We start from the raw sequence: 12384 nt of genomic DNA, 5'->3' as shown, positions 1-12384 counted from the left end.
TCATCTAATCTTCCCATGCACCCCCCAAACCCCATTATGAATCAGATCCTTAAATTAGAGAAAACATTCAGTGTTTGGTTTTTTGGGATTGGCTAACTTCACTTAGCATTATATTTTCCAACTCTGTCCATTTAGCTGCAAATGCCATGATTTCATTCTCTTTTAATGCTGAATAGTATTCTGTTTGTATATATATGCCACATTTTCTTTATCCATTCATCTACTGAAGGACATATAGGTTTAAACATTACTTCCTGAAGTGAGCTGGACCCCTATTCATGTGGAACTCCCATGTGATATTTTGAGACAGAAACATAGTTGATGTTATTTCTTCTCATTTTTTCTATTATAAGCTACCTAGCTGATTTAATATGTACATGTATATAATTTTGACATGATGACACATTCAAAATATCTTTAACAGTTTTGTTTTGCTTTAGTAAAGTTTGGATAAATAAATTTTACTCTTTATAAAAGATGTTGAGGATGAGTAGTCCACATTGTGTTCTGTTCACCTTGACTTATTTCAAATCACTGAGCCTTCTCAACACCTCTGTGAAGTAGCTAGATAGTAGTATCCACATTTGTTGAAAAGGAGACTAAGACCCAGAGAGATTAAATAAGTTACTCGGTCTTTTTTTTTTTTTTTTTTTTTTTTTTTTGGTACTGGGGATTAAACCCAGGGCTTCTTAACTAACCACTGAGCCACATCTCCAGCCTTTTTTTTTTTTTTTTTTTTAATATCTTATATTGAGACAGGGTCTTACTGAGTAGCTTAGGCCAACTTAAGTTGCTGAGACTGGATTTGAACTTTCAATCCTCCTGCCTCAGCCTTCCGAGCTGCTGAGATCATAGGCATGCTCACCACCACACCTGGTGCTTGCTCAGTCCTATAGCTAGTTAGTGATAATGTCAGGATTTGAACCTGAACATTCCCACTTGAGAACCCTAGCTTTTCACTGTAATACAGAAAAGGTTCTTCATGAAGTAGATGTTATAAACGTATTAGAATAATGTTTAATTGCTGATTATGTTTCTGTGTAAGTGTGCTACATCACATAGATCATGGGTAGGGGCAAGAGTGTCCTTTTTTCTAGTGCACAGCTCTGCATTTGTACTCATTTTAAATAGTAAAAATATTAAACTTCATTTTAAAAATATACATAAGGATAATCTATGAATCACTTCTGCAGACTCTTAGTGTACCATAATTTATGATCTTTTAGACCTATGTGCCCCATGTTAGCTAAAATAAACAATAACTCTTTAGTTGTTTATTTTGCTTATTGTCCTTGAATTCAGAATTTTGGGGCATGATTAGAGTGGCTTGGTACCCTCTCAAAGTTTATTCCTAATAAGATTAAACTATTGCCTTCTTTTTCTCTAAATAAAAATTCCCATTATAAATAGAATAATTTAAAATTAATTCTTTATCCTTAATGCCATAGCTAGATACTTATGGTTGTGATGAAAAATGAGACTGCCTCAAATTTGCATTATTTGGTTCATCTTGCTTTGTTTTTCTCTACCCATTATCAGAGCATCTTCTCTCTGATTCCTTCAAGCTCACCCTCCTGTGGAAACCCGTAGATCTGAACAAACAGGGTGCAGAAATAGAAGTGCTTGAATGAGTCGGGTCCACACCACTAAAAGGCAACAGTGTCTGGTTTTCTTTGTGATCAGTACTGACAGTTACAGGTGTCCTCATTTATGATTCAATGGCTGTAACTCAAGAGAACTTCTGGGTATGTTTTTTAGAGAGTGAATCTGGAAGTGAGAGTGGAGAAGGAGGCGGAAGTGAAGAAGAAGAAGACAGTAGTGAGGACAGCAGTGAGGGTTCCTCTAGTGAGGAAGAGAGTGAGAGTGGAGATGAGTCTGAAGCAGAAAACAAAAGAATGGCCACGAGGAATTCAAAAAACAAAGGGAAAAGGTAAATTATTTTTTCAGCATTTCCTTCAAAGAATATTCTGTGGTATGTTCTCCACAGATATTTCCTATTGATTGAAAGAGTAAGAAAATATCTCTGTATTTTCTCTCAAAACAGATATTAAATCTTGTTAAATGCTGTGCTACTAGTTCACATTACTCCAGTACTTATAATGCTTAGATTTAATTTTGAACTTGAACAAATCTTAGGGTTACATTTTGAAAATTGGTATAACCTTGGAAAGCTGAATTAAGTGATCAAGCAGTAGGCATGAAACACTTAATTACCTTTTGTAGCAATTTTGCTGCGGGCTAAAATTAAATCCTTCAACACTTTGCCATTATGTAACTAAGACAATTGATTTTTCTAAATAATGTTATATTAAAAAGATTATGATCCAAATATTAGAGTCAAAGGCTGTGAAGGAAGACGGTCATAAGATATTTAAGTGTTAGGGCTTTTTAAGATCTCCCATTATCAACAACATTATCGTGTATTGAAGTGTCATTAAAATTTTGAGTAATTGGGGCTAATAACTTGAATTGTGTGACTCTGTTTTCCCCACTGCTGTCAGCGAGTGGCCTCTGCTGACATGATGGCCCTTTCCCTGGGAGCCTGCTGCCCGCTCACTTGATGAGCTTGCAGCTCGGCTCAGTCGTGGCTGACAGCACTGATTGGGGCGCAGTACGCTCTCTGCTCCTTTTATTACAGACAGTAATTAAAGCAGCTCGCCCTGCCACTTCCATAACAAACACAGCATAATGCCCTAATTATGACTTTATTAATTTAAGTCAGGATTTAATGATTTTAAAAGTGATTTATATTGTTTTTCCTGTTCAGAACAAATGAAATCTGTAGGTTAAATTAATACAGGCTTTTCATCATTGCAAAGTTAAAAACCTAGTTACCAGTAAATTCTTTTCATTAGATTAACATCTGAAACTCTAAGCAGTAAGGTAAACAATAATTACCATCAAAATTGAGTGATGCATAATAAAATAACACTTTTACCTTTAAAATCTTATCTTAAATGCTAGAAGCTAAGTATATTTAGAATCATTGACTTGTTGCAGCAGAAGAGCTGCTTGGTTTGTAACAGGCTTGTCTTAGAGAGAAATTCTGTATGTTTGGTTTAACATCAGACTATGTGGTTTACCAAAAGTATCTTGTTTCTAGAAAGGGAAAGTTTTGATCAATGCATGAAATATCTTTCAGATAGCATAAGTCAATATGCTAGGAATTTATGATCATATCACTGTTTCATTTTTTTTTTCAGAAAATGACTTTTGTTTGAATTTGAAAGAGTTGTTTATTACACAACAGAATACATTCTAAGTCCTTACATTTTTCACTTCTTTCTTTAAACAATGAATTGGAGATAATAAATGGCCATTCTTTTCTCAGGGAGAAAAAACAACATATTTTTTAGTCTTCACATACAATTACATGTTGCCATAGCTTCATTTTTAATACAGAGCAATCATATTTCTACCATAAAAGTCAATTTCAAGGAGTATCAGTTTTTCTCTTGCCTCATCATTTACTCTCCCTGTATCTTTCTGCCTATCTCTTGGAACTTGTTTTTTTTTTTTTTTAACATTTTCAGTATGTTAATTTTTTTGAAGCTCTTAATAAGCTTTACATATCTTCAAAAATCAGCCTTTATTATTCATTACTATTTCTGGCTCCACTTGAATTTTATACTCCAAGATATTTCCATGTGATAGTAAATAGTTTAGCATTGGGGAAAAAATATACATTGAACTAAGATAAACTAGAGTTCATATTTCACTTCTTCCCTCCTGTTTCCTTAGCCTTCTTAAATATTACTTTATTATTGTAAATGGGACAATAATGTATATAGCAAGAGTGCATCTTAATTTTATAATCAGCTAGTCCTGCTGACACATACTTGTAATCCCAGCAACTCAGGAGGCTGAGGTAGGAGGATCTCAAGTTTGAGGCCAGCCTTAAGAGCTTAGCTAGTCCCTATCTCAAAATTAAAAAATTATAAGGGCTAGGGGATGTGGCTCAATGGTAGATGCCTCTGGGTTCAATTCCCAGTACCCAAACCAAATAAATAAGATAATTGGTAGGATCAGTATGGAATGCCTGGGACCGCCTGGTTTAAGGTAGGTTTTTGAAAGTAACACACACACACACACACACACAGAGAGAGAGAGAGAAAGAGAGAGAGAGAGAGAAGAGAGAACAGACTTTCAGTTTGGTGGAAAATATGATACATCTCAGGGTATCTTTCATCCCCTGAGAGAATTCTGTTTGGCCATCTCACATTTTATTTTTTCTCTTTTGAGATTGCTTTTCTACATGGCTGCCTGCCTTCTTCCTATTTCTTAATTTATATTTCTTTGTCGCCCTTTTTTGTCCATGAAGTATTTTTAATCTTGGTCAAATTAGTATAGATGTCATGGCACACTATATTTCATTACTTATTAGTTATACTATACTGTCACTGCCACCTTATTTCTCTGTATCCTCCAGTGGATTGTAGACACTATAAGGTAGACACACAGAGATCATGTGTTACCTTATTATTTCCATAGTACCGAACACAGTGCCAGTATGCCATCAATAATCAATAAATATTAGTTGAGTGAGTGGACAAATGAATGAATACCATTAAGCACTAAGTTGTCATTATTTGATATTTTAAAAGTTTGTATGTTACTGTTATCATTTTTAGTAAGACTTAGTGCATTAGAAGAATTGTCTTTGAATTGGTGAACATTTTCTCACATGATGTATTTAAGGTCATTTTTGGAAGCTTGTATAATTTCTTAGAAAAAATTCTGTACTGTGCAAGTCTGTTTTAGCAAAAGTAGATACATAAATATTTAAATTTATCAATAAACAGTATTTAGGAACAGCATTTTAAAAATCAGCCTAAGATCTTTGAATTTGTAACTGTGAGCATTTAATTTCTAGTAAATTGAACATATTAATTATTTTCTTTATTACTATTGATGACATCATTTAGTGTTATTTTATGGTTCTTTGCATCTGCAGTATTTTTAATTTATTTGGTTATAGATAATGCTGTCTTTATTATTATTTCACTAATATATTGTGGGATTTTGAAACTATTTTTATTATACGTTGTATAAACTATTTAAACTTGTTTATGTAAAGGATTTGCAATTGATAATTTTTAAATTTATTGATATGCATAGTGATACTGAAGATGGGAAGAAGAAAAATGAAAAATCTAGAACTTCAGGTTCTTCTGATGCCGACTCTAGTTCAATAGAAAGTTCTTCAGATTCTGAATCAGAATCTGAAAGTGAATATGAATCCAGAAAAACTACTAAGGTAAGAGGTTATAGAGTTATTATAATACAAATAATATAAATATTCTTATACCTTTTTCCTCATTAACAATACATATTTTTGAAAACTAGTGTTTTGTTGAAAGTCAAGAAACTAAAAAAGAAGTATTTAACATTGTCACTAACAACAAAAGTTGACCATCTTTATTCATTCACACCTGTGATTTTATTTCCTCTAGATAATCCTTTCCCTTATAACCCAACTCTGCAGAGAAGTTAGAACTGCTTTTTAACACATCCCTTGCCACTGAAATTCTTGGCTAGCTTATGACAAGGGAGGCTTTTGCTAAACAGGAATGAAATAAATGGAAGTTATATAAGTAGTATTAAATAGAACGCAGTAGTGCTATGTAATCCCAGCAGCTCAGGAGGCAGAGGCAGGGGCATCTCAACTTCAAAGCCAGCCTCAGCAAAAGTGAGGCACTAAGAAACTCAGTGAGACCCTATTTCTAAATAAAATACAAAATAGAGCTGAGGATGTGGCTCAGGTTGAGTGTCCCTGAGTTCAATCCCTGGTACCCCTCCCCCCACGAAAAAGGAGTGTGAATGCACATACATCATAAAAAAAAAATTGAGACTAATATGCTTTAAAAAGTATTAAAGGTTATACAAAGAATGTCAGTAGATAGTAGAATGTTCTTAAAGCTTTAGTTAAAAGGTATACGTTATATAATTAGTTACTAAAATGCAGCACCCATTATTTTAAAACAAATGCAAGAACCACTTGTGGAGTATAGTAATAATATTTTGAATATAACATTTTTAACACTGAACTTTTTTGTCTGCTTTGTAGCAAAAAATACACACATATGTTGTAAACGTGTAGTTATTAATGTACAATTCAGATCTGATTATCTTTCTGATCTTTATTATCGCTTAGTTTGTGTAAGTGGATCCTATTGATGCTCGGCTTCAAGTGCAGCAGTTCATTGAACTCAGTTTCATCTTGACCCAATATCTTTTTTCATTTGCTTATTAGTTCTATGAACTTAAGTTTCTTCTGTATGTCCCTGAATAGCCAAGGATGAAAATAAATTCATTGAAGTAGACAGATGACCTCCTCAATGCAGAGATTTATTGTTAAAGAATAAGCATATTTCAAATATTGGTAGGGGGCTGAGGATATGCTCAATAGTAGTCCATTTGCCTAGCATGTACAAGGCCCTGGGTTTCATCCCCAGCACCACCACAACAACAAACAAAAAACAATTGGTATTTATCTTGCTGTATTTCAAATACTATTGTTTATAGTAAAACATCTGAAAATTAAATTTCTATTAAAATCTTGTATCCATATGTAACATAATCCAAAATTTCTATTTTTCAAAAATTAACCTAAACCTTTAGAGATTTTTAAGACTTAGTGTGGCCTCATATAAAAACCTATCACAGGGCTAGGGTTGTGGCTCAGTGGTAGAGCGCTCGCCTCACATGTGTGGGGCATCTCAGCACCACATAAATAATTAAAATAAAGGTATTTTATTCATCTGCAACTAAATTTTTTTAAAGTTTACAAAAAAACACCTGTCACACAATGAATTTGGTATATCTCATTTTCTACTTCTATTGAATTACACAAAAAAGTTAAAATTATTTAAAATAAAGAGATTTTAGAAATTGACAGTAAGTATGATCCAGAATAAGAAATCTATGCTTTTAAAAATGACAGAACAAGAAATCAGCAAATGGCAAGGAAGTGGAATTGAAGTTAGTTATTCTTATGAAGTTTTTAGAAGCTAAAAATTTGTAGCCTTCAGCACCTATGTAGTATTAGAAGCAGAGCTTCAGGAGCCTGTTAAAAAAACCACAAGGACACCCAGATCCGTATTTCAATTTATTCCATCTTTGTCGAAGATTTTAATGATCAGATTAGATTGCTTGGTAATGGATAATAGAACATAAAAATTTAAACTATTACAATGAGCCAAGATCCTTGAGAAATACAGGTTTTTCTCACATTATTGATAGTTTTGTGTGTACAAATTTTCCTTAGAAAGTTTATTTTCTTATATTAGAATGCCTTTCCTACCTATAATAGGCAGATAGGGTTTGTGCCTCTTTGTTTTCGCTTTAATTTAGCAATTGTAATAAATAGTCTCCACCCCAGAGCTGCCATAATTACTTATTTCCATTTCTTTCTGAATGACTTGGAGTATACCTAGTGATTACAAGTGTACCAATTTTCTAATAATAGGCAACTCTATAATTGTGGAAAAGTCCTCCTTGCACCAAGTGTTGTGGCTTCTGCTCCAAATTATGAGTAATGAAGGCAGATGGTGGGTGCTTTACCTTAATTTAGCATGACAGTGTATTACTGCTGAAAATTCCTATGCCTTAAATCTTCAGCCTAATAAATCTATACTTTTTACTCTTTCTCTCTCTTTTTTTTTTCTTCAATCTGGACAATGTGTTTTGGGGAAGCTGAGCATAAAAATGAGACCTTGGAGGTGTATTGAATATATGACTTTCAAAAAAGTTAATTTTTATGGTGTTCCTATAAGTATAGTGTTTTACTTGTTGGGAGATAATATCTTTATTTTTTCAGTTTCTCATGTATAACCTAGAAATGCTAATACCTACCTTGTTTCTTTTCTGTGTTATGGTACAAAATCAAAATGTGAAAGATCAGTATGAAGCACCACATAAAACAACAGTTTTAACACTTTTTAACTTGAACGTAAATTGCATGAAAGATTAATAGCATTGGAGTTACAGACAAACAAAGCTAAAAGGAATTTATATATATTTTCAAGTTTTAAGTCTGCATTTTTTCACTTTTTGTATTAATAATCATCTGTTTCCTTTTTGCTTTTAATCTCTTTCTCCACTAATTTCTCTTCTGCCAACCTCAGCACTCAAGTCTTCTCCAGTATTTAAAGAGAAAAAGGAAGCAGGAAGGGAACAGAGTGAGAATTTAGAAAAAAATAACATGCAAATCATTCATCTATTATTTTTTAATTCATTAGAAATTTTTCCCCACCTTTATCACTTCCTTTAGACACTGCTCTGAAAAGATAGCCATGATCCTTCCCCAAGCCCAGCTGCCTTTACTTGGATAGTAATCTTATCTTTTGATATCACAGTTCTACTACTTGAAACTTTCTGCATCTGTTTTGTTTGGTCTTTATTGACCTTTCATTGTTTTGATTGCTTTACTTTTCTACCCCTTCTAACACTCAAGTATGAATATTGTCTCCAAATTATTACTTAGTGCACATCACTTTTTCAAATATATTGACATGATTTTTTCTTAGTCATTTTCTTCTAACATTTTTAATGGCTTCCACTAGATTATTTTCATAGTAACATCTCTCTCTACAAGTGCTCCAGCTTTTCTTGCCAAATTCTGATCAAATTCTTGAGCCTTTCTGGGGCTACTGGTTTTCCAGGCCTAAGACAGCCAGAGGACATGGTCTGTCATTTGGCAACATTATTCTCATAAGGATCTTTGACTCCTTTGTCAAGTCCTCCAGATTCTATGTTATTCCTCCTACTGTTTCTTCTTTCTTATTTTCACCATTCTGGATCAGCTCTTCATTATCTTTGTAGACCAGTGCCACTGGTCATCCTCAAATCTGTGCTTTCCCAGCCCCAATTCTTCTGTACAAATGCCAAATTAAGAGAAAGTCCTGAGTCTGGCATGGTGGCCATGCCTGTAATCCCAGTGGCTGGGGAGGCTGAGACAGGAGGATTGCAAGTTCACAGCTAGCTTCAGCAAAAGTGAGGTGCTAAGCAGTTGTCTCTAAATAAAATACAAAATAGGGCTGAGGATGATGTGGCTTAGTGGTCAAATGCCCCTGAATTCAATCCCTGGTACCCCCTGGCAAAAAAAGGGGGGGCACCATGATTAAGTCGCCTGTATTGTGTCCCAATTGTCATTTGAGTTAGTAATACTCCTCAGGCTAGTATGTCTAAATGTTCCTCTCTAGTCCTAACCCACCCCAGCTTCTAATCCCAGTGGAGTATTTGTGGTTCTCTTATGAAACTGGGTTCCTTCTTATTTCTATGCCTTTTTTCTTTTTTTACACATTTTTACACATAAGCCAAGGGGGAAGTGGCATCATGTGGTCCTTCCACTTCTCCACCTTTCCTATGAATGACTGTGGGGAATAAAAAATTATATGATAAGAGGGCATCACTCATGTGAGTGGTCCAGGGACAGTCAAAAGAGCAAGGACCATTGCTAAATTGCTTACAATTTTTCATTCCATACCATTCCCAGTAGATCTATAAGGCACAAAACTATAGTTATACGTTCAGATGTCATGTTATTTGTTTAAATTATTGATTGAAAGACTCCTCATTTGAGGTTACATGTTGTCAGTAATAACAAAAGAAAATTATCTTATTTCAGTTACAGTTATTTTGATGGATAAGCATATTTTATGCATAGATGTTCTTTTCTGAAGTGTATTTGAGAAATATTTTGAGAATGGTCCTTTTTATGAAATAATTCTTTTGCCCCAAATAATGCCTATAAAAATTACCTTTAATAACTCCATACTTTCAGTGCTTTCACATACTTAAAAGAGTGTAAAAAAAGAAACATTTTTAAACAGAAGAGCAAGGAAAATCAATAGTACAGACCATATTGAGTCCAGAAGATATTCACATCTATATCATTTTATCTTATTTTTTAAGCAATATAACTAAGTTATATTCTTCTGTTAGTTAAAAATTATGTGTTGAACAGATGGTGAAAATTTTACTTAGAATAATGTTTCCAGGGTTTTTTTCCTTTATTGAAGCCATGCTCCAGGGTTCTTATAACTAACCAACATATTAGAGTGTTCCTACATACTATTGTGTTTTTGGTGTTACCTTGTTATTCCACTGTTCACACCTTAATTGTGATGCAGCATTTTAATTATATTTATAGGGTATATGTACTAGCAGCTGAATGAAGATTTAGATAATTGATGATTAAATTATGATGATTTAAAATCATGATTATTATTTATTGTGAATGACTTATGTTTTCCTTTTATAGATTATAACATTTTAATTACATAAAATGCAGTTAAAGTATAATAATCTGCTAGTGTGAAATAAATAAATTTAGTGTATTTTCATTTAACATTAAGAGCATTTCTGTATTTGAATCAAGATTAATATTTGTACTGGTTGTGAAAAAATACTGTCATCTGTGTATTCCTGGCAGTGTTCAAGGTACTCTCAGGTTATGTATCTTTGGATTTTGCTAATCCCTCTTTGAGAGATGCAGAGAAACAGATTATATCTCTTAAGTATTTTGAGGACCAAGCTGGTTTGATTACTAGCATTCAAATGTTAAGATTTGTCTTAATAAAAGATCTTGTGGATAAAGATCTTTTTTGTGAAAGATCTTGGGGATAAAACAGTTTGGGCATGAGATGTATAATTATGTATAATTTCCAATTGGTTTTCTTTTCTCTGTGAGAATAAGAAACAAGCTTTAATTATACTATTACAAGTAGTTATGTATGTTGCTCGAACTTCTATGAATATTGAAGAGTATTAGTTTCTACTTTAACAATTCTAAACTTTGCCTCTTGAGTGTGATTTGTCTCTTCCAATTTACTTCATATTTTAAGTTCTTCAAAACAAAAGTATCATTTGATTTCAACCGAGACCTTTAAAACAAAGGGAATACCAGTAAGCATTCCTTCTTATCGAAGTAGGTGTAGTCTAATAGGGAAAACTTTATTTTAACCATTTAAATTTCTTAATTTATAATGAAGTCTCAGTATACTAGAATTGTACCTTTGTTTTAAGAAACAAGTTTGTGAGTCTCAAATTTTTTAAATCAAATTTGTCAGATGACTTGAAAAAAAAGAGAATCATTAAATTGTCCTTGGTATTAATTGTAATTGAAAATATTTCATTCACATACCTTGCCCTATGAAGCTAGAAATTATCCTCAAATCGTTGTTGATTTCGAAGCACAGTATGGGTTTGACAAACTTTACATACTGCTTATCCTGTCTTATAGTTTTAAATTTCAAACCTCTTTCCAGTGGAAGCATATTTGATGCTTGTCATGTCAAATCTTTTTTTCTATGTACCTTTCCTCTTATAATCAGCATGAAAATGAACATGCATAATACATAAAAATCTTTAGAGGTATATTGTTACATATTTTCGTTTGTATTATTTGGAACTTGATAAATATTTCCAGGATTTTTTATTTATTATTTGAAATGAAATACATTAAATAGAAATCAGTTTCTTAACCCTGTGACTTTGTATTTCATTTTGAAAATGTTGATGTGTTGAGGTGTATAATCGAATACCATAGAAACAAAATGGAGATTTGAGAATGATGAATTGATAACTAGATATTTTTTATAGTGAGATCTTAAGATCAGTTACTGTTGTCCTTATAAAAGTCTAATACAGTCACTCAGCTGTTAAAAACCTAATCCTCTATTTAAAAAAAATATACAAAAACAAATTGTCTATCTTTCTGCCTGATCTCTTCTCAAGTACTAACACAATGGAAACAGTGGGTGATCTGTCAATGTGTTTGGTTTGTCAATGATGGTTTTGTATAAATATTGGAAGGGTAAGAAATAAAATTCACACAGTAAAATATGATTTCATCTGCCTTTTCTCTGCAGCTCCATGGCTCATGCTGCGGTGTGAAATTCTCATTTTACACACTTTGCAGGCGGAGCACATGAATTATGCATTGAGCAAGAAAAATCTCCTGCCTCAAGTCCTATATGCATTTACCCAGGTTCTGTCTCTATTACCAAGATGAATTGCAAATGGAGAAATGTTTGATGGAATAGAGCTCTTAACTTCTTTATTTAGAATTCAGATTTTTATTTTTATAGTAGATCCTTTAAGTATGAAAATGTTTTGAACTTACTATGGATTTTTTAAAATGAAAAATGAAATATAATATAAGAGAAGAATGCCAAACACATTATGAAGCATTTTATACCCTTGATTCGGAATGCAAGGCTTTTTCAATTCAGTAGAAATGACCATTATCTATTGCTAATGTTGTATTTCAGTCACTGGTTATTTGCCGTTCTCAAGAAGTCAATAAAATTCTGTCCTTTTGAAAGCCTTTTTTCTTTCTGTTTAAGGCTTCTAATAAGAGATTATGCCAATTTCACATGC

The 12384-nt window shown here is 32.9% G+C and overlaps 1 protein-coding gene across 6 annotated transcripts in view; it reads left to right on the top strand.

The window, feature by feature from the left end:
• Window positions 1-12384, top strand: part of Ap3b1 (adaptor related protein complex 3 subunit beta 1) — a 244997-nt gene that overhangs the window by 151440 nt on the left and 81173 nt on the right. For all 6 annotated transcript variants that reach the window (XM_046427561.2, XM_058574270.1, XM_058574276.1 and 3 more), the window contains 2 exons: window positions 1759-1930; window positions 5119-5257. In XM_046427561.2, the coding sequence (XP_046283517.1) occupies window positions 1759-1930; window positions 5119-5257 (311 nt within the window). The remainder of the gene's footprint in view (window positions 1-1758; window positions 1931-5118; window positions 5258-12384) is intronic.

Source organism: Marmota monax, unplaced genomic scaffold, assembly GCF_021218885.2.
Source record: "Marmota monax isolate L192 unplaced genomic scaffold, Marmota_monax_Labrador192_F-V1.1 WCK01_AAM20220418_F8-fsc00018, whole genome shotgun sequence".
NCBI classification, from domain to species: domain Eukaryota; kingdom Metazoa; phylum Chordata; class Mammalia; order Rodentia; family Sciuridae; genus Marmota; species Marmota monax.
Note: the sequence above shows the minus strand (reverse complement) of the source record. Positions and strands in the feature narration are given on the sequence as shown.